The sequence below is a fragment of the Zonotrichia leucophrys genome, chromosome 1 (genome assembly GCF_028769735.1).
Source record: "Zonotrichia leucophrys gambelii isolate GWCS_2022_RI chromosome 1, RI_Zleu_2.0, whole genome shotgun sequence".
In the NCBI taxonomy this organism is placed as follows: domain Eukaryota; kingdom Metazoa; phylum Chordata; class Aves; order Passeriformes; family Passerellidae; genus Zonotrichia; species Zonotrichia leucophrys.
This window is the reverse complement of record NC_088169.1, coordinates 31,197,984-31,221,076: the sequence shown is the minus strand read 5'-3', so window position 1 is coordinate 31,221,076 and position 23,093 is coordinate 31,197,984. Positions and strand designations below refer to the sequence as shown.

The 23,093-nt window shown below is 45.5% G+C and overlaps 1 protein-coding gene across 3 annotated transcripts in view; it reads right to left on the bottom strand.

Annotated features, from left to right (window-relative positions):
* Positions 1–2,816, bottom strand: part of LONRF2 (LON peptidase N-terminal domain and ring finger 2) — a 33,903-nt gene extending 31,087 nt beyond the window's left edge. Inside the window, exon 1 of one of the 3 annotated variants that reach the window (XR_010439854.1) lies at positions 2,057–2,791. Coding sequence is in view for 1 of the 3 variants with exons in the window: in XM_064710740.1 (XP_064566810.1) it covers positions 2,057–2,816 (760 nt within the window). In the remaining 2 variants the exon portion in view is untranslated. Of the gene's footprint in view, positions 1–1,594; positions 1,744–2,056 lie in introns of those variants that run through there. The other 2 variants (XM_064710740.1, XM_064710752.1) reach the window with 2 other exon arrangements.
* Positions 2,817–23,093: the final 20,277 nt, after the last annotated feature.

Genomic DNA, 23,093 nt, shown 5'->3' with positions numbered 1-23,093 from the left:
TGTGGCAAGAATTTAAGAACACAAGGTCCATACACAGCAGTTCAATTTGTGAGGAACAACACCAGCACACACAAAACACCAAAAAAGTTGATGGGCTGGGGGCATGGGCTGCTCTTCATCAGCAGGAATTTGGATCCACTACAGGGAAGTTGCAACATGTAACCCTGTGGCATTTGGATTTCAAAAGCTAGCAAGATACCTGTTATTAATTTCAATTACAATTTTATTTAAAAAAAAATTCAAGTTCACTGACAGAGTGAGAACTTTCTGAATGGATTCTTCAGCTGCTTGGGAAATCACTGAAGACAGAAATAACGGCACTGCAAAGGAGTTATCTTGAGATCCTGATGCACAACAGCCATGGCTGGAGATTGTACTCCAGGGAGAGGAAGGAGAAAGACACGCTGTGTGAGAACACCACAGCACATTACAGTCTCCTCTCTCCTTTCACCCCCATGCAGACACAGCAAGAAGCAGAGAGAATAGTGAGAAATAGTTCTCTAAAAAACTCTTCAAACATTAATTCCATTGATGAGATGCTATTTTCCCCAGCAGTAGGACCCTGAAACTAAAATATGAGGATGCTTCCTTACTGAAAACTCACCGTATCCACCAGTGACCTACATTAAGCCTCTCCTCTCCCTCTGCTTCACCTTCCTTCTTGGGCTCCATCCTGCCCTACTTTAATAGAGATTACTTCAGCTAAACCACATAATAGTTTTGTAGGGATAGACAAATAGTTTTATAGGATAGTTTTCAGATAGGACTGAAAACTTGTCACATCTAGCTGGGAAAGTGGAAGAAACAGCAGAAGTAATGGTTTCCATGGCCAGTACCAGCTGTATGTTATGCTATCCCATCCCAAACTCTTCTATCTCCAATACCTATCATTAAGCCGTGGCAAAAACCTGAAAGTGAGCCAAGGACTGGAATAACGGTGAAACTGCTCCTCTCCACAGCAAAAGAAATTAAAAAAAAAAAAAAAATCAGAGCCATTTATCCCTGCATGTAAGAGCCACGATCAAGGAACACGATTTTAGTCAATGCAGGGAAGGAGCTCATTGACAGAGGAGCGGCACAATTTTCCCTACGCTTGTCTTTCAAAGACATTTACCCGCAGGATTTCGTCGGTGTCAAAACGACGGAGGCATTCTCCCCCGTTCCTCCTCGATTAAACCGGACATCCATCTCGCCGAGAGCGGAGGAGCGGCAGATCCCGGGGGATCTCTCCCCGCCATCCCCGGCGCTGTGCCACCCCCGCCGCTCGCAGGGCAAACAGCCGGGCGCACGCACACATCCACTACTACAGGGCTACAACCGAGCGAGCAGCATCCACCTACTACTCGGCGCAGAACCTGAAAACAAGCTAGTCTTGATAAACTACGGCTGCCATCGGTTTGGCAGAGGAGGAACGCAGGCATTATTATTTAAAGCCAAGCTTTTCAGAGAGCACCATGCACACAGAAATCCTGCGTGTCAACAAAGAGCTACGCTCAAAACACGAGTGGGCCATCTCTCCAAGGCTAAACGTAGATAACCTTGAGTATTTTGCACAGTGCAAGATAAAGGAAATTTTATGAGCCTTTACACCTACTGATATCCCATCAGGTGTTTTCAAAGCTTTTCTCTTGCTGAAGGTGCAGCTGCACGTAGCTGAATGAATCTGATCCACACACTCATTTCTTCCAGGAAGCCGCGGCGCGGCTCAACACGACCACTACTGCGTATCCTACGCTGAATGATGGCTTCCCCATAAATAGGAAAGCGGGTTTTCTAGAAATACTGCATAATGAGTCATCGGCAGCGAACAGCTAAACGCCAAGCACCTTCAGAGCAAGGACAAAAATACCAGTGGAACAAAAATAGCCATTCACTGGAGCGGGGGGCGGGCGTGAGGAGACCCGCTGGCAGGGTTCCCGCTCGTAGCCTCCGGCAGGCTCCCTCTCCCACCGTTCACCGCAAGCCCCCTCCCCGCCCGGCTGCGGGGGCCAGCCCGGTGCCGGCGGCCAGCGCTGCCCCCGCCGCGCCCCCTCCTCCTCCCGCCGGCGCCACTCACCCATTTCCAGGGCCTGGTTGTACTTCTCCAGGGCGGCCGGTAGCTCCTGGCGCTCCCGCAGCGCGTCGCCCTCGGCGCGGAGCCGCCGCGCTCGGCTCTCGGCGCCGAACCACTTGTGCAGCAGGTTGCCCAGCACCACGTTGACCCGCGGGCGGCCGGCGGCCGGCGGCAGCGCGGCGGCGGCAGGGGTCGGCTCGGCGGGGCGGCGCTGGCGGTGGCAGCGGCCGCAGTCGCCGGGCTCGGCGCAGCGGCGGCAGTGGGTGTGCCCGCAGTGCAGGGTCACCGGCTCGCACAGCAGCCGCCGGCACAGCGGGCAGGCGAACAGCTCGGGCGGGCGGCAGCACGCCGGGTCGCCGAGACTCTCGCCCTCCGCTCCGCCGCCGCCGGCCGCGCCGCTCCCCCAGGGCGGGAGGCGCAGCTCCTTGTCGCGGATGCTGAGGGCGACGCTCTCCGCCAGCTCCCGCAGCTCCTCGGGCCGCAGCCGCGCTAGCCGCGCCGCCGCGCCGTAGGCGTCCAGCGCCTCGGCCATGCGGCCGGCCCTGGCCAGCGCGTCGGCGCGGCGGAGGCACAGGCCCCGCTCGGGCTGCGGCAGCCCCGCCAGCTCGGAGCCGTAGATCTCGGCCGCCAGCTCGAAGTTGCCGCCGCGGAAGGCCTCCTCCGCCACCTGCAGCATCTCGGCGCAGGGTCCCCCCGCCGCCGCCGCCCTCGCCCCGGCCCCGGCGGCGGGCGGCAGCGCGCAGGGCCCCGGGCCCAGCTCCATGCCCGCGCGGCGCCGCCGGCCCCGGGCCGCCCTACTCCATGCTGGGCCCGCGGCGCTGCCGACTCCGGCTTCTTCCTGGGAGGGGACGGCGACGGAAGGGAGGGAGGGAGGGATGGAGAGGGGGCGTGTCACATCGCTGCAGCAGGGGGGCGGCTCCCGGGAGGGGGAAGGGGGAACGGCGGCGGGGATGGAGCGGGGGGGGGGGGGGGGCGGACCGGCTCCCGGCTTATGTAAGGGCCGAGTGGTTGGGTAAAAGCACCCGAGGCCGGCAGACCGCCCGCCCGCCCTCCCCGGGGCAGCGGTGGCGCGGCGGGAGCTCCCTTCCCTCCCTCGGCCCCTCCCTCGTTGCCCGGCCGGCCGCTGCCAGGTGCCGGTGCCGCACGTGCCCGCCCCGCACGTGCCCCTGCGCCGCCGCGCCCGCACGTGCGCCCGGTCCGGCGGCGGCGGCTCCAGCAGCGGGAGCGGGGCCGGGGGGGCTTCCGCCGAGCGGCTCCTGCCGAGCTCAGCCGCTTCCTTCCCGTTTCCTGGTGCCCGGCGTTAACCGCTTCCTCGCCGGGCTGCCGGGCCCTCCTGTCCCATCGCCTCCCGTCCCGCCGTGCCCCGGGACCCCTCGGTGCCCCCCGCCGCCGGACGCGGCCTCTCCGCCGGCAGCACCGCACCGTGTGGGTCGGGGAGCGTTATCGGTTGTTTATTTTAATTTCTCTGGTCCCCGAGAAAGCAGGTACTTGCTGTCTCTTAAATAAATAAATACACAAATAAAAAAGTAATAACATTTCCCAAACACCACAACTGTTAGGAAAAAAATCCTTTTCTGTAAGTGGCAGCCTCGCCAGCACAGCTTGGGATCCACGAGTCGTGCTGAGCGCTGGCTTGTGCATCGGCAGCAACAATAAAGATAATGCAGCTGGAAGTTAGTTAATCATGCGTGAGTCAGAGAGAAATCCAACTTGCTCCGCAGGAATTACAGGAGCAGGGGAAAAAAAATAAGTTCGGCAACGTTTATTTTAGACACAGCTGTAAACAAACTGCTCTGAGAAGCGGAAAGTCAGTCAATCCAATAGGGAGAGACCCACATTCCAGCTGCTTTTTGGGCAGCAGCTGGACAGCAGAGGGTATTTTTAGCTTTGCCTCTCTTGTTAGGCCTCCGGCCCCCAGCTAATCAGGAAAATCTCATTCATTAACTGTTGTACCAAATAGTCTTTATACTATGAAAGAGTACGGATTTTCTAAACAGTAAGGTATTAACCTTCTTTAGATGTATGTGGTTGATGTCATACTCCACAGTCTGGCTTAAGCATCAGTATTCACAGTGGAGTAAGCATGACCAAAGGATCCCAGCTAACAGTAAGGAACAGGACCTTTGTTCCTCACATCCTCAGAGCCATTCCATGACAGATAAAGGATACCCAGGGACTGCCAAGACAGCACCAGCCATCCTAGCCCCTCCAGCACCTCTGTAAAACCCTCCTCTTACTTTCATCATAGATGAGAAACTGTAGCAAGACTGGCTCTGGGATGTCTAGATCAATAAAGAAGCAGGTGGATGATGGCTCTAGAAGTATTGTTGGTTTTCAGAACAGTAATATGTTTGCACTAAGTTGCTCCATGACTTATCCATTTTGCACTGTTCATTGCAGTTGATTCTTTGGGCAATGCTCACTTCTCCAACAATTGTACCATCTTCCTAGGCTCAAGGCTTCTACCCAGAAGGTGACCTTGGCATCCTGTTAGTATTTTATCATTCCCTTTCTTGAAATGTTCACTTGGAGTTAAGATGGGATGGAATCCCGTTGCCATTTTATGTAAGTCACTCAGGGACATAATTCACAGCATAGAGAGGACAGAGACACAGTGGCTCGTTCTATTCTGTGGTATCAAGGACAAGCCATGGAATCTTGGACAGATGATGAAAATGTGGACTCACTGCTTGAGCCACCCCACAGCATTATTTTCTCACTCCTAGGACTCCAATAAGGAAGAGCAGCATTTTTGCTGACTGCCCCCATCCCACTCATCTGGTGATCAGGCTCTTTAGCTGGGAACTCCCCAGCAGCCCTCCTTGCTTTCCTGAAGAAGGAGACAGCAGGCAAGTCCGTCCTGTCACACCACTTTTCCCCATGTGTCATTGGACTGCTGTGTGATAAATGGATATGATTTGTGCTAATTAAATTGTAACTATATCAATATTTTAGAAAATAATTGTTAGAAAACAATTAAGGAAAAGTATATGTAATTAGTGTTACAAAGCAGATGGACCACTTTGCAGATGTTACGCGTGAAAAACAGGATACAGGATGTAGTATTGAGATAAGCAATATCCCAAAGCAGAATCAGCCTTGGGATGAACAGAGCTGGGAGGATTCCAGAAAACAGAATCAGCCCTGGGATGAGCAAAGTTGGGACGTTTCCAAGTATGGAATCTAAGTAGCAAACTAACAAACTTAAGAACACACCACAGCAGTTTAATCTATGAAATAATAAGGCTTATTTAGAACATAATGCTTACTTACATAACACAAAGCTTAGTGCACATGTGCAACCTGTAAGATTATTCAGAGGACAGAGAGGAAGATGGTGAGCCTTCCTCTGAAAAGACCACTAAAAAGCCAAGAGACCCCCTAACAACAAGTGGAGCATGCAGTATGCAGTACAGTGACGTAGATTTCAAGAATCAAAAATAGGAGGGGATTTACAGAAAAATATTGATGAATATGTATTAGCATACAGAATATAAGATTAGTTTGGATTACTTTGTTTCGTACATGAGGCAGGGTGAGAAGCCCTTCTCGTGCCCCAGTCAGTTTTGCTTATGCTTTATATGAACCGTAATCATAGTTAATTACACACTGCCAATTTTTTTTGTATTTGCTTCATTATATTTAATACACTTGATTGTATTAATTTATATAAAATTGCTGTTCAGTTAAAATTGCTGCTAAATTCAATTTTGTTGTTTATTAAATTAGACATATAGAACTTCATTCCTAACAATAGGAAGGTATTAACCTTCTTTAGATGTATGTGGTTGATGTCATACTGCACAGTCTGGCTTAAGTAAGCATCAGTATTCACAGTGGAGTAAGCATGACCAAAGGATCCCAGCTAACAGTAAGGAACAGGACCTTTGTTCCTCACAGCCTCAGAGCCATTCCATGACAGATAAAGGATACCCAGGGACTGCCAAGATCCCACTGGCTGCCCCCATCCCACTCATCTGGTGATCAGGCTCTTTGGCTGGGAACTCCCCAGCCCCCCTCCTTGCTTTCCTGAAGAAGGAGACAGCAGGCAAGTCCGTCCTGTCACACCACTTTTCCCCACGTGTCATTGGACTGCTGTGTGATGGCCCCTCAGCTCCATCTGTCCCTTCTGATGGGCAGCGATTTGGGAGGCTCAGGGGCTGGTGCTGGACATGGTCCCCATTTGCTGCTGTGCAGGTGTCATGCCAGGCTGGCATGCTGAGATGGCTCCAGCCTTTTCCTCATCAATGCTTAGCACGTGCTTCTAGAAGAACCTCCCATGAAGTGAGGCTACTACTTTATTTAGCAGTGTGATCAATCACCTCTTGGCATGCAGCCTCTGCTTTTTTCCAAGACATTTATTTGCAAGGGAACAAAATTACCTCACTGCTGTTCAAACTGGCACAGCTTTTCCCTGCTTCCCAGGAGCAGAACTGCTTGCCACCTTGTGTCTGAGCACACCTGCGTCACTCTTCTCCCGGATGTCTATTTTGGGGGCTGTGTTCTTTCACAGGCCTTCTTGCTCCAGATCATGGTTAATTTGTACATCTGGCTGCAGTTGTATTTGCTTTCTTCTTATCTGAGCAACAAAGCCACTTTAATGCAGCTGCCTTTTGCAAAATTGATAAGAATTCACTGAACTGCAGATCTTGGAGGGATGATGAAAATGTGGACTCACTACTTAAGCCACCTGAAAGTATTGATAATTATCAGGAAAGAATGATAGATGGAGAAACAGCAAGAACCAGGGGGAAATAAATAAAAATAAAATTACTAAAAATGTACACTTAAGAAGCTCGTGCTTCTTACTGAAATTATCAGTAGTATGCCTACCACAGCAAACGTGACATGGGGACTCCAGCCAAGAAAGACCAGTGGAACAGGTGCCCCATGACATGGTCATGAGGTTCATGGCTTCTTGCTGGATAAACTACAAGCAACTGATTGCAACAGCCACAAAACAGAATGGATTTTCCTAAAGGAACTGAAAGCTGACAGAGACACCAACTTGATTCATAATTTTTATTTGAAGAAAAGCTGTAGCTACTCATAGGATTGAAATGTTGCCTACCACAGGAAATAAAGGACCATTTCTTCTACTCACTAACTCACTAGCAGGCAAAACTGCTCCTGGCTTCATCATTTTTTAAAAAGCCCCATCACACAAACTTGGCTAGTCCATGGAAGGCTGTTAGAGGCTCTCTCCTTTAGCAATATTATTTTCCTGTCAATAATGTGCTTCCCCTTAGGACTGGCCTCATCATGCACTCTCAAGCAACATGTAGAAATCCATCCACTTCCCATGGAGGGAATTACAGGTACTTACTCCAATGAGTCACGGTTACACACTTCAAAGTTGTCATGAGGTTTCCTTTAAGTTTGTAGCCTAATTTTCAACTTCTTCCTGAGGCCCAGCTTCTTCAGGGTTTTCCCCGGGGTAGAATTTACTTGGAGCTTGAAGGGGAAATGAGAAGATGAAGTAACTTTGAAGTGACAGCATTTACATATTTGGAGGGCATTTTTAATTCCTCTAACACTTTTCTGTTCCAAGGTAGTTTGAAGTATTAAACTCCAGTTTGTTTTGATGAGTTTTTTTGGAGGAAATCTGTCTTTTATTGTTTCAGAATAAGTTAATTAGGATATTATCAATGCACAGACACACATACAGTTGCCATGCTAAAGCATTACAGAAGTTGTAAAGTCAAAGACATGAAAATTAGGGTACAGTATAATTAAATCTGTGTAGGCTTATTTAATATCTTCTTCATGCATTAACCTGATATGATTTTAATTAATTACATACTATTTTCTCTACAGGATGCATGCCTGTCTTTGTTTAGTCATAGGAAAGAAGATAATTAATGAGCATCCAAAGTGTAATGTTCTCCCTGGTCACTGTGCAGTCCCCTTGCACCTTTTAATTTGTATTAGTCCTACTTTGCTGCAGTATCAGAATTATAAATTTCCTTGTGTGTTTTTCTGTAAAATTCAGGGTACAGCACTGGAATATTCACAAATATGCACACATTTATATTTTCAACAAGAGTATGAGTCAAAAGGAATAACAGTTCACCCTCTGAGAACTGGGACATTGAGGTAGGTCTAGAGTGGCCACTAACCTGAGGCGTTGGAGTTAGTGGATGAAATTTGAGAATATGAATTTTCACATATGCAGATTATTTTAGAAGCACATCTTCCTTGGTTGGGCTGCAACTTGGACAGAGGTGCTGAGACTTCAGTCTATGTTTGGGCCTCCGCTAGAACAGTCTGCAAACAAGAGCTACACAATTAGCTCCACCACCACCTCCCAAGGCATGATGCAAATGCTTTACACTTTGGCACAGAGAAAAGCCACAGCAGTGTCAAATGCAGTCCTTTCAGGCAGCACTCAACTGCTTTTCTCCTTCCCTAATCACTGACTCATTTATTACAAGCTTTCCAGCTTTCAAAAGAAAAGGTCACTGTGTAATTATTACTACTAAAGTCTTTGCCAGTTTAATGAATTTGCCCCAACTGAAATAGCAATAGTGTATTTTTTTTTTCTTTCAAGAAAGTCTTCTTTCAGAAGTATTTCTGTAAGAAAGTTTCAGGGTAGTGTGATGAAAAAGGTGTTAGCTAAAATCTACTGATGTTAAACATAGTAAAGGTCTTTTTCTTCCCCCCAGAAGACACGTAATTCATTAATCCAGCTACTGTGAAGTGCAGGAGCTAGGACTGTTTCTAGAGATTCTCATTTTTCTTTGCAAGATCCTAAAGAGGGAGATGGATCTCATCTTTCCAGAGTCACACGTGTGTTCTGTACAAGAGATGTTATTCGTAACTACATCCTGCATGGGCTGATGGGAAGATTAAACAGCTTAATAATTGTCCAACAAATCATTAACACATCTTATGATGCAAAAGCAGCCAATTAAAGTGTACTACCGGATTCCCTTCCAATAGCTTCTGAGATAAGCACTTCTAAGAAAACCCCCTACCCTAGCTATGATAAGAATCAGTCTTTATAGAATGAAAATGGATTAACTTTTTCAATTTATGTATTAGTTCACATTATACACTGTATTCTAATGAGGTGGTATTGTTCATGCTTAAGAAAAAAACCTGAAGGACAGCCCAGTCCCAGCTGCTTTGCTTTCTCCCAGCACAGAATCAGGGATTTTTTTGGTCCTGTTCAGTAAACATCAGTTTGGATTTTCAGAATAATACACAGATATTTTCCACTGTGCTGGTTCACATACCTGAAGAAACATCAAGACCTGTGTTTCTCTCTGTTGCTGGCACCATCAGGGCCTTTGTCAGGCACAGGGTTGAAGCAGGATATCCCCTTGATGACTGATCTCTGTCCAGCTTTTGGTACCCGGGGTCAGTTTGCCCACTGAGGGGAGGGGGTTCTGCAAACAAATCCATGGTGAAATTGGGTGAAGTTACACTTGTTTGCAATCCCTGTTTGAGTTGTGGCTTAGGAAAGCACATCCCACACTCCTCTGAGCTGCTGCAGATGCTGAAGTGCAGCAGCATCTGGCCAAGGCTGAAAGGCCACAGCTAGGTGCACTTACCCTGCATGGGTGGAAAGCACTGTCACCCTGCCTCATGTTGCACCAGGGCATCCCAGAGTTCAGTGAGATGACACATACCCTGGCAAGGGACTCTTCTGGCATCTGGCACTGAGCTCATTTTGAAAAGCAGGATAGCATGTTGCAGGTCATGGCATCCCCAATCCCCTCTGGTGCCAGCCATCCACAAGGGGAGTCATACAGTGATGGTAGGCACCACAGGTGTCATCTCTGTGGGGACAAGAGACATCTATTGGCATCTGGGGCCTCTTCTATTCCTGCAGCCCTGCCCTAACATTTTTCAGGGAGATGGTGTCCCTTGGAAATGTGGCTGGGGAGAAGCTTTTCTCAAGGGAGAAAGTTTCTCCCCAACCACATTTTTCTCAAGCTTCTCTCCCCAGTGCTGCTAGGACACCATTATGTTCTCAGATGTTTTCTCTCATCCATGTCACACTTGACTTTGGAGTACATATAATCTTACATCTCTCTTTTCAAATGGCATGTTTTTCATCATGTTCTTCGGCTACTATTGTTAGTTGGAAAAGTATCCATTGAAATGAAGCACTTTTAATCCATTTAATAAGCAATTCCCTATAGCTCTCCAGTGTTGGCATGACACCACATGCCAGCAAGTCTTCTCTGAGACTGTACTTTGGAATGAATTTTCTAGGAGACTGGAGGATATGCTGATGTTATGTTTGAGCATCCTACCTGAGCTCACAGTTTCCCATGCTCTGTGTGCTGAGGCCCAGGTCCTACCCTTATTAACAGAAGTGTGAGGGCTTTCATTTAGGGAGTGCTGCCTGGGATTCACTGAAGGGAAAGCTGAGCCTCAAGCACACATTTCTTTCCTGACTTTGAAATTCTTGTTCAGTGTCAATCTAGTGTGAAAAAAGCAAAGAACATCAGTTAGATGCATACTTGAGATACTATTTTGCCTGAAAGAGATTTTCTTGTCCTGTTTTGATTGCTTCTTTACTGTGAGTCAGCCTATGACACATTTTCATGAAAACTCCCAGACATTATGCTAGCAAAATTAAATGTGGGTCAGATGGGAAAAACATTGTGAAGAGCTGACACTGTTAAGGCAGAGGAGAGATCATGTTCTTACAGGTGGGGAGCAGTACCATGCCTTGTTTCCCCTGGAAACTGGGGGACAGCTAATCACTGTCTTCACATTCCCACTCAAGGAATGCTCTGGAAGTCCCTGCTGCAGCTACCAGTGATTCCTGGTAAAGATTTCAGTGTGGATCCCTCACAGAGGACCTGTCACCTTGAGCCACATTACTCTCATCAGGTCAAGCACTAAAAACCTCTCATAGTGGTTTCTCATATTTTAATTAAAAGCTGATTTTTGGATCACCATAGCAGAGCAGACTGCTTCAGAAGCCAAAAAGCCAGGCAAGTGGGGCTGAACAAAGCTATGGAGAAGTCTGAGGGGCTTCCTTCTCTAGAACAGGTGAGGCAGTAAGATAACCTGAAGGAGAAATAAGAGAATAACAAACAGGAAGGGGAGGAGATTTGAACAGTTGACTAATAAATGAGCATCATCTGAAAAGAAGCCAGAGACAGAGAGCAGGCTATGCAGTCATATGGGAACAGCATGTCTGAGACCAGGAAAATATTATAGGAGTGTGAAGAGACATGAGAGCTTGTTTGGGAAACACAAGGCAGGCCAGAATAAAAATATTGAGACAAAACCAGAACATTAGGATCTAACCATAGGAAACCAAGATTACAGGTCTGATGTTTAAGAAGGACAATGAAACTGATGATTGTGACCACGTGGGCTAGCCAAGGGCTAGGTACCCACCAAGGAGCATGAGTCCTGTTTGTGGGAGTGAGCTGTGGGCAGAACAAAGCTAACAGCTGAACCTGTGTTTGGGGCTCACATCACTCAGAGGAGTGCTGGAGAGAAAAGCTCTTAGGGCAGCACTCTTCCACCTTAAGATCTGAAAGAAAGGGAATCAGAAGGCAATGGTAGCAAGGTCTCCAGTCAGGACAGGATGTTGCTGAAAAACACATTGGGAAGGACACAAAAAAATACTGGAGTGACCTAAAGTGGAATTAGAGTGGCACATTGATGGCGTCTGGAGGTGAGGAGTGGCAGGCAGTAAGGGCAGCAGTATGTTGTGTGACAGCTGCAAGAAATGATGTTTTCCACAGAGGCTGGTAAGAAACTGAGGGGAAGCACAAAGAAAGGGTAAAAGAAGGCAGAAGATTAGAGGCTCCAGTCTCCGGGGAAGGAGAGGCTGAGGAAGGCAAGAAGTTTTAAGGTTCTACAGCAGCAGTACTGTGGTGGGAGGGATGAAAGAGAAAAGGCTCTTTCAAAAATCTGGGATGTCTTCTCAAATGTTTTTTAGCCTTGAAGAAATAAGTAAGATTCCAAGTGGAGAGCATTTTGAGCAAAAAAGACTGGATTCAGACACAGGACCAGGAGGATGGAAAAGTTTCTCTTTTCCTCCGGTAGAGGAGGAAAAGATAAAATGCTTGCTTAGATTATTTTTTAACCTCTGTCAATGGAATTCATCATTAATAACTGAAGAAAACAAAATCACTTAAGGGAGCTGGCAGCCAAAAATAAGGATATGTGCATGTAGGTTGTCCCAGTTGCAAAAATGATACCCTTTATGCTGCTTTATTCACCATCCAGATTCATTGGGTGTTATCCAGCTAAGAACTGATTAGTTTTAAGACTGATACAGATCTAAGGAAGCCAATAGTGAAACTTAAAGGATCAACCCTTCTAATGAAATAGCTGAACACATCCCTGTCTATCAAAAGAACTGCAGAAGCAACATGTAGGTATTGGTTCCATCACAAACAAATGGATATTTTGTGAATCACTGTCCAGGAGCTATAGAACACTGAAAAGTGAGTGCTTGCGTAATAATCACCATCTCTCCAGTTAAAACTAATTATTTGGAAAGAAAGAAGACAAGAAATGAAAAATACTTCTGTGATTAATTGCAATTGCAGTGTGTTAGCTAGCATGCAAGAAAATATTTTGTTCAAGTAAAGAGTACAAAAATAGATGTAGGGAGTTTGTAGCCATTTTCATTCCAAATATTTTTAAATAAAAGCAGCCGTGATTAAAATGAGTAAGAACATATTAAGAATGTCTTCCATCAAGATATTTAGAATGAGGTCTCTGAAAATTGTTAAAGTTTCCAGTGAAATGTACGTGGAACAGCTAGCAGAATCATGCAGAACCAGATATGGCTTTCAAGTGCTTGTGAAGCTTATACATAAAGCACATTTTTCTATCCATATGACATAAACAAAACCATGTAGTTTCCAGTCACAGAAATACACGGCTCTTACTTTTAAGACCTATAGGGAGGTTTATTTTAAATGGTCATCCCTATACAGTACTGTTGTGGGATAGCCACAGCTGACCTCTAAAGCCAGCCATTAATTCACTAATTATTACATGAATGGATCTTTTTCCAGCTTACTCTCAAGCAAGCTGTGCACATTACATAGTCTACACAGTCTACCTTAATTCTCCCTGCATACACACACACCTATTCTCTGGTTTTATTAAACTAGTAATCAGCAGACTACACAGCAGTGATCTCTTCCAGCAGTCTCTTCTTTCCAGACTGCTTGGCTTAAATCCTCTATAGACCTTATTTAGATGGTGCCTTTCAGTGTCTTTAGTTTCTTAAGTGGGGCAGCCTGCCCAATCCTTCAACAAAGCCAGCAGATTTCACATGCCACAGAGTCAATGCCAGCTAACCAGGTGATGTAGCACAGGCAGGTGTCACTGATGAATTACAACTACAGTCAAGGCTCATTAGTTCCAAGGTGTGCCATGTCTCACCAGGCAGTCAATTGGCTTACTTGAGCCTGAAATTCAAATTGGTCACTAAGACTCAGAGTGTCTGGAAACCTAATCCTCTCATCTCTGGTTTGTCAGGTCAAAGAGAACAAACAACTGTGCTGTTAAGTGTGAATAGATGAAGGTGATTTGCAAAAGGATACAGATTACTGCTACTCACCTACAAAATTAAATGTCTTCTGGATACCATGCCAGGGGTTTAGATTTACACCATGAGGAAATAAACAAGTTCTTAATGCCTCTCTTGTTATTCCTGGCTCCATCAGCTTGATTTGATTCTTGAGGCAAATTTCTCTTGATCCCACATGTCATGGGGCTGACATACAAGGTCAGAGAAGTTGGAAAGCTGACCTGTGCTTCTGCAGTGCATGCCAGGAACAGAGCCTTGTTCCATGAGGGTTACTGGAGTGGTGAGAACACTAGCCTATAAACCCTCTGCTACAAGTCAAGTCCCACTTCTTCCCACCTCTACTGATTCTTCTGGTAGGGTGCTGGATCCTCCACTGGCATCTGTGCCAGAACAGACATCACATCCAATCTCCTGGCTGTAGTGAACTAAAGCATCCCAAGTCTGAACATATGAAGCCTGAAGAAAGTTTAGAGTAGAAATGAATAATAAGCATTTAACTGTGGTGATGATAATGGAAGGTAATTACCTGTGAAGGTAATATAGACTAAGATCTTTTACCAAGAGCTGTGATGACTACTCTGTCAATGAACTTTTGTAAATTCAGGTCAGATTCCTCCCTCCTCCCATCTCCTAAACACGCACCAGAGTACAGTTTAATGGCTGTGCAATACAGAAAGTCAGAAAAGATGACTACGAAGTCTCTGTACAACCTATGAATCAGTCTAGGCCACAGATCCTTAATACATCTTTTTCCAAGCTTCTCTGCACTCATTCTGGTTCAGAAGTCTCTCTTGGAGTTGTTTGCCCATGTTTGGATGAAGTTTCACCCAGGGCTTGCACAGCAGCATTAATATTGTCCTGTCTTCACCAGAAATCCCCACACACATGCCTAAATAACAAATAGTAGGCACAGGAGTGGTGACAATGCTTGACTTGGTGCCAGAAGATCTGCGTAGAAGCATTTGCCGCAGAGCAGCTTAAGAGTATTCTGATTTAATTTAGAACTCAGGCATAATTTTTCTTAATTAACAGAAAATACTCTCTTTGTTTCTAAAGTCTGACCCTGGCCTCCTCCCAAACCATAAAATGACCAAAACCCCTCATGATAGGCCAAAAAAGCAATAATGATGTCAACTAATCATTACTCATTTATAAGGATTTTCTCCATGCACATTTCATTACCTTCACACAAATACCTTATGGCTTCTGCAGCTGTAGAAGGATTACTAACAGTGGTTTCCCTTCCCAGCATACACTGAACATCCCAGTTGCTATGTGGGTGTCAGGCTTCAATCAAGGCAATGCGTAGCAGCCATCAAACACTTAGTGTGGATCTTGGAAAGGCACAGTACACGCACAGAGCCATTCAGGTGTGCCAGAGAGACTGCCCTCCAGTAAGACTGGGTCCCACAGCCATAGTGCTCCAGGTTAAAAGCCTCCTGGTGAGTCAACAGCATGAGCTGCCAAGCCAGAGGAACTCCCTGACAAGTGAAATTGCTGTTTGTGTTCTGCCCAGCATGTCACACCCAGTCTGCGTTGGAAAACAGCGTGTGAGCAGGAGATCACATGGCCTGGGTACGAAGGTGCTGCTGGAAAACAAGGTAAGGAGGTCAAGAGTACAACCAAGCTAACTCTGTGTACCAAAGAGGGGATTTGGAATGCACGGAATTCTACAAGGTGTCTTGCTTGTATGCCAAGGGGTTGAAGAAAGTAATGTTAATCAGATGGACAAAAAAGTCTAGCAGAAGACAGGATCACTAAATGGGGATGCTGCACTCACACTTGAGGGGTTTCTATTCACCAGGACTCATTAGGTGTTCACACTCCTGTGAGGAGCCCAGTTTTCATGCTGCATGAACAAGACATTTGAACAACAGCATCAAAGGAAGGGCCAGTAAGAGCTTTATTTCATAGAAATGCTCCCGACCCCCACACATAACTTGTTCTGGACAGTCTGTGATTTCATAGCCAACATTAATACCAGAAACCCTGGTCTCTAGGGAAATGTGCTTGCTAATCCTGGCTCCCTAACTTGTCCCCTCATACCTCTGTGGTGTGCCTGGCTCTCCTCCTTCATGGCTGAGCAGCTTTTTTCTCTGCTTAGTTTTTTCCTTCAGAGTATGTTTATATGACACTACCCAGAGAGACTAAGAAACTCCCCATGTTTTCTTTTTCTAACCAGTAATTACTTTCTCAAAACATAAGCCTGTGAGATGGAACAATCTGGTATTATAAATGGAGAGCTACTGTACAGCACCTAAAGAAAAAATACAAACCCATTTTGGACTGTCAGCTGAGGTGCCTAAACCCAAGCATCCAATTGAGGCTCCAGCCTTTTCAGACTTCATTTGCAGCTGTGAGCAAACAGGACTTGCACAAGTCATAGCTGAAGGTCTGCAGTTAAGGAATGAGGAACCTGGAACCAGTGACAGGATTTGTGAGACTCATGGTTTGGTCACATAACTGACAATATGCAAAACTTTTGTGGCAACTGCATGCAGATTACAAGATTATTCTTTTTATTTCTTCTTCTTTTCTCCCCTCTCTCAGTACCCACCTCCTGTTTTCTGCAAGAGGTAAGAAAGCAGAACCATAGATGTTTCTCTCATCTTCAAGACCTGCTCAAGCAGGAGCCTCATTTCTCCAGTACAATGAATTAGACATGAATTCTGTGGAAAAAATAGCATGTGACAATGTCATGAGAATAACTTCTATGCTAAGAAGTGTAGGTGGGAAGAGCATGGGGGAAGTCCCTAATATTGGTATTTTCCAGCCTTCTGCAACAGTTGCAAACTCAGCAATTACTGAATGTAAATTTCTAGACACTGGCCCCAAAAAAAAAAAAAAAAAAAAAGGGAAAAAGCAAAGAAAGTCCCATCACCCTCAGCATCCTTTCCAAGTTCTTATATTGCAAGATCTTTTTACACAGTCAGTCCTTTGCTTTTACTGCACCTCCCACCTTGTTGGAATTCACTACTATTATCCTTCTCTCCCAAAAGCTTCCTTAAGTGTTCATTCTCCTTATTCAAGCCTATATGCTGAATTCCCCTGAATTATCCTGGCCCCTCCAGTGGCTCAGTGGGTGTAGCAGCTGAGGCTGCAGCAGGCTGCTGAAGTGAGGAGCAGTGATTGATGGAAGAGCCCTCTTCACCATGGGCAGGCTAGGACAGGACATACCTTCTATAAAGGATTTACCCACCAAGCTCTAGGACTTTACTGGGTTGCATGGCCTGTATTCTTCAAAAGTTTGCCATTTTCCCAGGGGGTCTATCCCACAGACAGCAAGGGGACATTTCAAACACCAGAATGACTTCACCTTCTCTCTGAATTTTAAATCCTTCATCCCTTGCAAGAGACCAGTGTAGCACAAGATTTTTTTCTGTCAAGGGCACAACACAACCTAAGTAACTTTAGTTAAGGATATTCTCAGAAATCACATAACCACTTTAGCTCTTAGATACCATCAGGAAATTAGAAGTAATCAAAGCCAGAAGTTTATAAAGAAAGCATTTCAGAAACCTAACTGCACCTGGCAGTATCAGCTCTACAGCCTGTAAAACTAACTGCCTCTGACAAATGGCCTAAACTGCTTGTAAACTCCTCCAAGTAAAAGATAGGGTGATCTCCCCTTGCAGAACTCACCTCAAGTAACAGGTGTTAAACAAAGCAAAACTCAGGTAACTGTATGGAAGTCCAAGTTCCTTAACACTCTGCCCTCTCAGGTGGAGCAGAGACTACACTAGATCTTTCTGTGCCTTTAGCTCAAGTGAAATGCCTAGCAGGCCTAGTGTGTTTCAGAATAATATGTTACAAAGAAAGCCCTCAAATACATGTTAAAGTTTCAGATGGCAAATCAAAGTACTGCTCCCAGTCTGGAGCATTAGGTTGCTCCAGATGCAAGTACACCCCTGATGATTTGTGTGTCATGGAAAAATTAAAATAATGCATCAAAATAAGCCCTTGACAGTATTCTGTGTACCCTATCTGAGCTGTAAGCACTGACAGCCTACATGCTAAGTTCACTCTGCATGATTGAACTCAGAGGTTACAATTTTTTTTACAGGTGTTTGCTGATAATAAAGCCATAAATATTTTAGGTCTGCTCTGTCTCCTACAGGAACTTTTCTAAATGTGTTACTAATACCTTCAGGACTTTGCCTCATACCAAAAGCTTTGTTTATAGGACTCAGTCATCAATAAAGCTTATTTGGTTTGCTGCCCCTCCAGCAACAACTTCATGTATAACAATGGCAGATCCCCACTGCAGAAAAGTGCTCTTTAATCTCCTCTTCAGGGACAGGAAAGAGGAGGTGGATTGAAGATTCATGGTTCATTTTCTAGAGGAGATAGCTGTTGGAGTGGGATCAGCAGAGCCTGCAGCAGTGGTGCCTTGCAGAGGTCCTTCTGAGCAATGACACCTATGTGCACTCTGCCACGCTGACAGTCAAGCCAGTCTGGCCAACTAGAGATGAGATATCTGCATTTGGAGTCTGGTTGCAGCTTGCTGTCCAACCTCTCTCTTGGATTAGGAAGGGAGAGAGGCCAGGGATCCCAAAAGCTTTAAATGAAGAATTTACTCTATGAGACTCTTTACCGACTGTCTTGTTTTCTACCAAGTTGCTTCTCTTTGTATCAAACATCAACTCAAACATGGACGGGGAAGCATCATAAGCTTTCCACGGGAACGATAAATTTTCCACCAAAGAAAATGTCAGGGAATTGACACTGTGCTCTTGGCTTCTTTCAAAATTTGACATTTCTTTTACCATCTCCAAATGTGATTAAGAAGTGCTAAAGAAGAAAAGGGGGAGGACATGGCAACATTTCCCCAGATATATATAACCTATGCCATGGCATACAAAACTGAGCTGAATCTATGTGGCTGTGCAAGATTGGCCCCACTTGCCTTTGTGGATCCTTCTCCCAGTGAGACCACCCAGCACTCAGGCACCAGCCCTGCCCTGCAGTTTTCACAGCCACAGCTCACTGGGCTGAGGAAGAGATGGGACCTGGAGGGTAGCTGGGAGCTGGGGTTGTCAGAGGAGACCACCTTGCTCTCTACACCTGCCTGAAAGGAGGTTGTAGCCAGCTGGGTGTTGTTCCCTTCTCCCATGTAACCAGTGACAGAACAAGAGAAAATGGCCTCAAGTTGTGACAGAGGAGGTTTAGAGTGAATTTTAGGAAAAAAAATCTTCACTGAAATGGTTGTCAACCACTGGAACAGGCTGCTCAAGAAAACATTAGAGTCACCATCCCTGGAAGTATTTAAAAACTGTGTAGCTGTGGCGCTCATAAACATGGTTTAGTGGTGACCTGGCAGTGTTAGGCTAATGGTTGGACTCCGTGACCTTAGAGGTCTTTTTCAACCTAAACAAGTCAAAGTCAAGGCCTCTGCTGCTTGAACAGACAGTGGCACAGCAGCCTGTTACTATTTTGCTCCTTTTGTATATGCCAAAATGACAATACAGAGCGTCAGGGTAGGAAACCTCCTCCTATTTTCCAGCCTCAGCTGGCTCCTGGCCAACTCAGACTGGTTTGTCTTTGTGATTCCATTGTCTTCTGGCTCCCCTCCTTCTCTGGATGTGAGAGTCTCTTGCTATTTCATTTGTCCCAGTATGGGTTTAGACACCTATTATAGCCCCTTCTCCTTTCCTAGGCTGAACAAGTTCTGGATGTTCAAAAACCAGCAGCTCTGCAACTCTGCCAGCTCCTCAGAGCCATAGCTGACAAGAACTGGAAATGGGGTCAAGGCAAGGCCTCGCCACAGCCTTAGTCACAATACTCACATTTATTGGCCACTCAGTAGTGTGGCCAAAAACACTTACCAGAAGTACTTCCCTGGATGCATGCAGAATCAGGTGGTAGCCTTCTCACAGCCATGTTGCACTGCTGCCTGGTAGTTCTTCATGAAAGCCTTCACACAGATCTTCTGGGATACCCACAGTCCAATTACACACTTTCCAACGCTAAGTGCTTAAACCTGAAACAGTTTTAACTAGAAGCTGCAGAAAGGAGTGCCCAAAATAACAGAGGTATGAAATTTCTGCCGTTACTACTTTATAACAGGAGGGAAATACAAAAGACAAATCTACCATGCTGTATTTTAAGATCCAAATCCACAAGTAAGAGGATTACAATAAAAAAGCATTGCTATCTAATGAAGTTATTTTCCTCTGACTGGTAAGCAATCATGTGACAGATCCTTAGATGGAGACAGAAGCAATGCACCCAAGTTGTTTTCCATCAGAATGGCATTTCCAATGATCTATTAAGTCAACTCTAAACCCACAAAAAACAATTAAAATTTACTGCAGTACCTTGCTGGCACACAGAGATGCATTTAAACAGCATTCTAAGATTAAAAACACTGCTGTTATCACTGGTCATCTTCCAGAAAAGTGAAAACATGTTTATACTCTCTGGTAGTCAACAGAATTAAGGAACACACTGTTACTGCTCAGAAAGGGGAAATAACACTTTTGCTCCATCTTTGCTATGCAGTACTGTAACACTTGATGGAACAAAGGTCTCACCTATGAGAATGTTCCCTGATTCCATCAGGGAAGAGCAAGTGTGTGCAAGCATGCAACTGAGACACTGAGAAAGGCAGCTGCACTATGCACCACCTTCCTGTAAGGCCAAGAGCCTATGTCCTAAAAGCTGTCAAACAACAGTATACAAGATGGACCCAAAGGTTTGGAACTGTGAAGGGGGGTGTAGAAGCCCTTTCCTCATGCTGTTTCTTCCTTTCCTGCTGCAACACTGTTCCTAAACCCTTTCAGCTTACACATTTTGAAATCTGTAGCTTTAACCACAAATATGTACCCCAATGAGTTTTACAGCAAAGAACTAGACTGAAAAGATAATGAAAGCAGATGCTGTTGATGGAAGCAGCATACAAATAAAGGTCTGCTTTGGAGTCCTGTTCTCTCCAGAGTATTTGCTCTTCTTGATCATTCCCTTTTCACAGGTACAAGTGCTACAGCATTGCAAAGAACAGTCAGAAATCAAAGAAACTGAGGAAGGGCAGAGTCTGTACTCTTAACAAAATCCTTACAGGAGAATGAGAGCAAAATAAGTAGATCCAAATTGAAGCTTTATGATATGGCAAATTTCAAATTTTACTTGCTGTAAAACCTTACTGGGAGTTATTCAAAACACAAGAACAAAGATGCCAAAAACAGAAGAGTGATAATTTTTCCCTAAGTGGATTTCTGCCCAACACATGAAACATCTCAGAAGCAACTCATGCAATCTTAATGTTTCAGTCACCACTGAAGTTCATTCATGATTGATAAAAACTGCCTGCATTTTTCTTGTGTTTTTCAAAATTATGGAGAACATTTTGTATTTCCTACAACTTCTTCCACCCTTCTGACAAGAGAAGAATGATGTGTCCTACTGTGGTGTGTCATCCAAAGACCTCTCAGGACACAGGAAAGAAAACTGAAGAAAACAGACAGGCTGCAGAGAACAGGAAAAAAAGATGTTCAAGAGAAAATATTTCTATTTCTTAAATCACAGCAGGTGCCTAACACTTGGTTGTTGAGAGAGCTAATTATCCCCCAAGAGCTTTTTCTACTTGTAAACTTTCACTATAGCTATGCATTTTTCCTAGATCAGATCCACTTACTTAGGCACAATTGGGAGCCTTGGCTAACTTCTCAGTATTAAATCACTTTCCAGAGCACCTATAGATGCCCTATGATTGCGGTTTACCTTCACACTGCAGATTTGCTTTGGTCCTGCAAACTGCTCAGAAATTATTTGTGCACATCCAGGGCAGTTTGTAGGGGGATAGAATATAAGAACATAGTTATAAAGTAATCGTACCCCTAAGGAGTTGCAGCTGGGCCAACTACCAAAGATTAGGAACAGGCCTGACTTTACCAGGCCACAGCTGTAACCAATGAGAAGAAGAGTGCTATAAAAGAGTGGGTGAGTTGGTTGAGGAAGAACTGGAGTCAGTTGGCTCCTTTGTGGAGAAGATAGTCGGTGCTCTGAGGAGTTACCCATGAGAAAACACCAAGAGGGTATGAAACCTTTGCAATAAGGAGACAGCAGTATGGGACCCCTGCAACAGCAGTTGGGCATGTCTCTGGCAGTAAGCCTGAGTACTTTATTTCCAGGGGTGCTACCTCCAGGATTATTGCTGCCTTCCTACCTTTTCTTTTTCTTTCCTCCTTTCTGTGGTTTTAAACAAATAGCCACATTAGACGCTTCACACTTTCAGGCTGCCATGTGCATGCTGTACCATCAGCATCTGCTCCTCTGACACCTCCTAGGAAGCTTCAGCAACTCTTCTTCGACATCCTCAGCACCTCTGGAGGCCTTCAAAAAACTGCACATTACTTTTTTCAGCATTGTTCTCCCAGACTTTGCCCTCCTTGGGTTTACCAGTGGGGAATTTCTAACAGCATGGCTTCTTTTCCTGACTCAAAGCAAACACACATCTTTGTTCCCTTTCACTCCTGTCTGGATTAAAAGGGAAAAATTATGATTTTTCATCAGGAAGCCCCAAACAGCACCATTTTCATGCTTACACCAGCCAGTTGCCACCAGCTGCATGGCTGCAGGCTTAATGCTGCTCTCTTCATAAGGGAAACATCTCCTGCTGCATAGCAAAACAGGCTGCAGGCCTCTCAAAGCTGCTGTGGTGGCAAAGAGATGAGTCACCTCAGGCTGCTGCCACACGCAGGAAACCAAGCTGACAGCTCAGCTGCACACAACTGCATTAAACGCACAAAAACAGAGATTTATACAAGGCAGCACTAAAGCTGGCTGCACGCATCAGTGGGAGCAAAGTCACTCCTCCTCCAGGAGGGAGGCAGCCCAACCACTGCAGGCCTTGCTGCTAATAGGATCATTTCCTTCTAAGACCTCCCCACGGCAGCAGCCCTGGAACACGCACAGCTAACTCAGGCTGAAAGGGAATTTTCCACCACCCACAAGCCTTTTTCTACCTTGCATAAATCTTCTCAAGCACAGGCCACAAAGAATCCACACCAGATCTGCAGATGACATGTAACAAGTAATTGGACACAATAAATCTCCAGCAACCAACTCCCATGTCAAGTTTCCTCTGCACTCTCACATTTCAAATAAGCACATGTTGACTTCACACCTCCTTCCAGGTCCCTTCATGTTGCTATAACAAAAACTAGGATGGGGGCTTAGCATACATCACTACAAGGCCATTAAGCTGAAAGATCATTCCCACTCTCTCTGTCAATTAAGAGATATCAGATACACTGACAAGACATCCTTTTTCATCTGAGAGAATAAGCCTAAGCAATCCCTATATAATCACTCTTTTTCTCAGCAAACTTTCTGGAGCACAGATAAGATCAAAGGCTGCTTTCCCAGCCAACAAAGTTATTAACACCTCAAGGAAAAAGTGATGTTGCACAAAAGCCAGAGCTGTCTGATGGCTTCCCTAATCTGAGGATGGAGACACAACAGAGCAGCAGGGAGCCTTACCCCCAGTACAAACAGGGCAGCGTTTGCGCATGA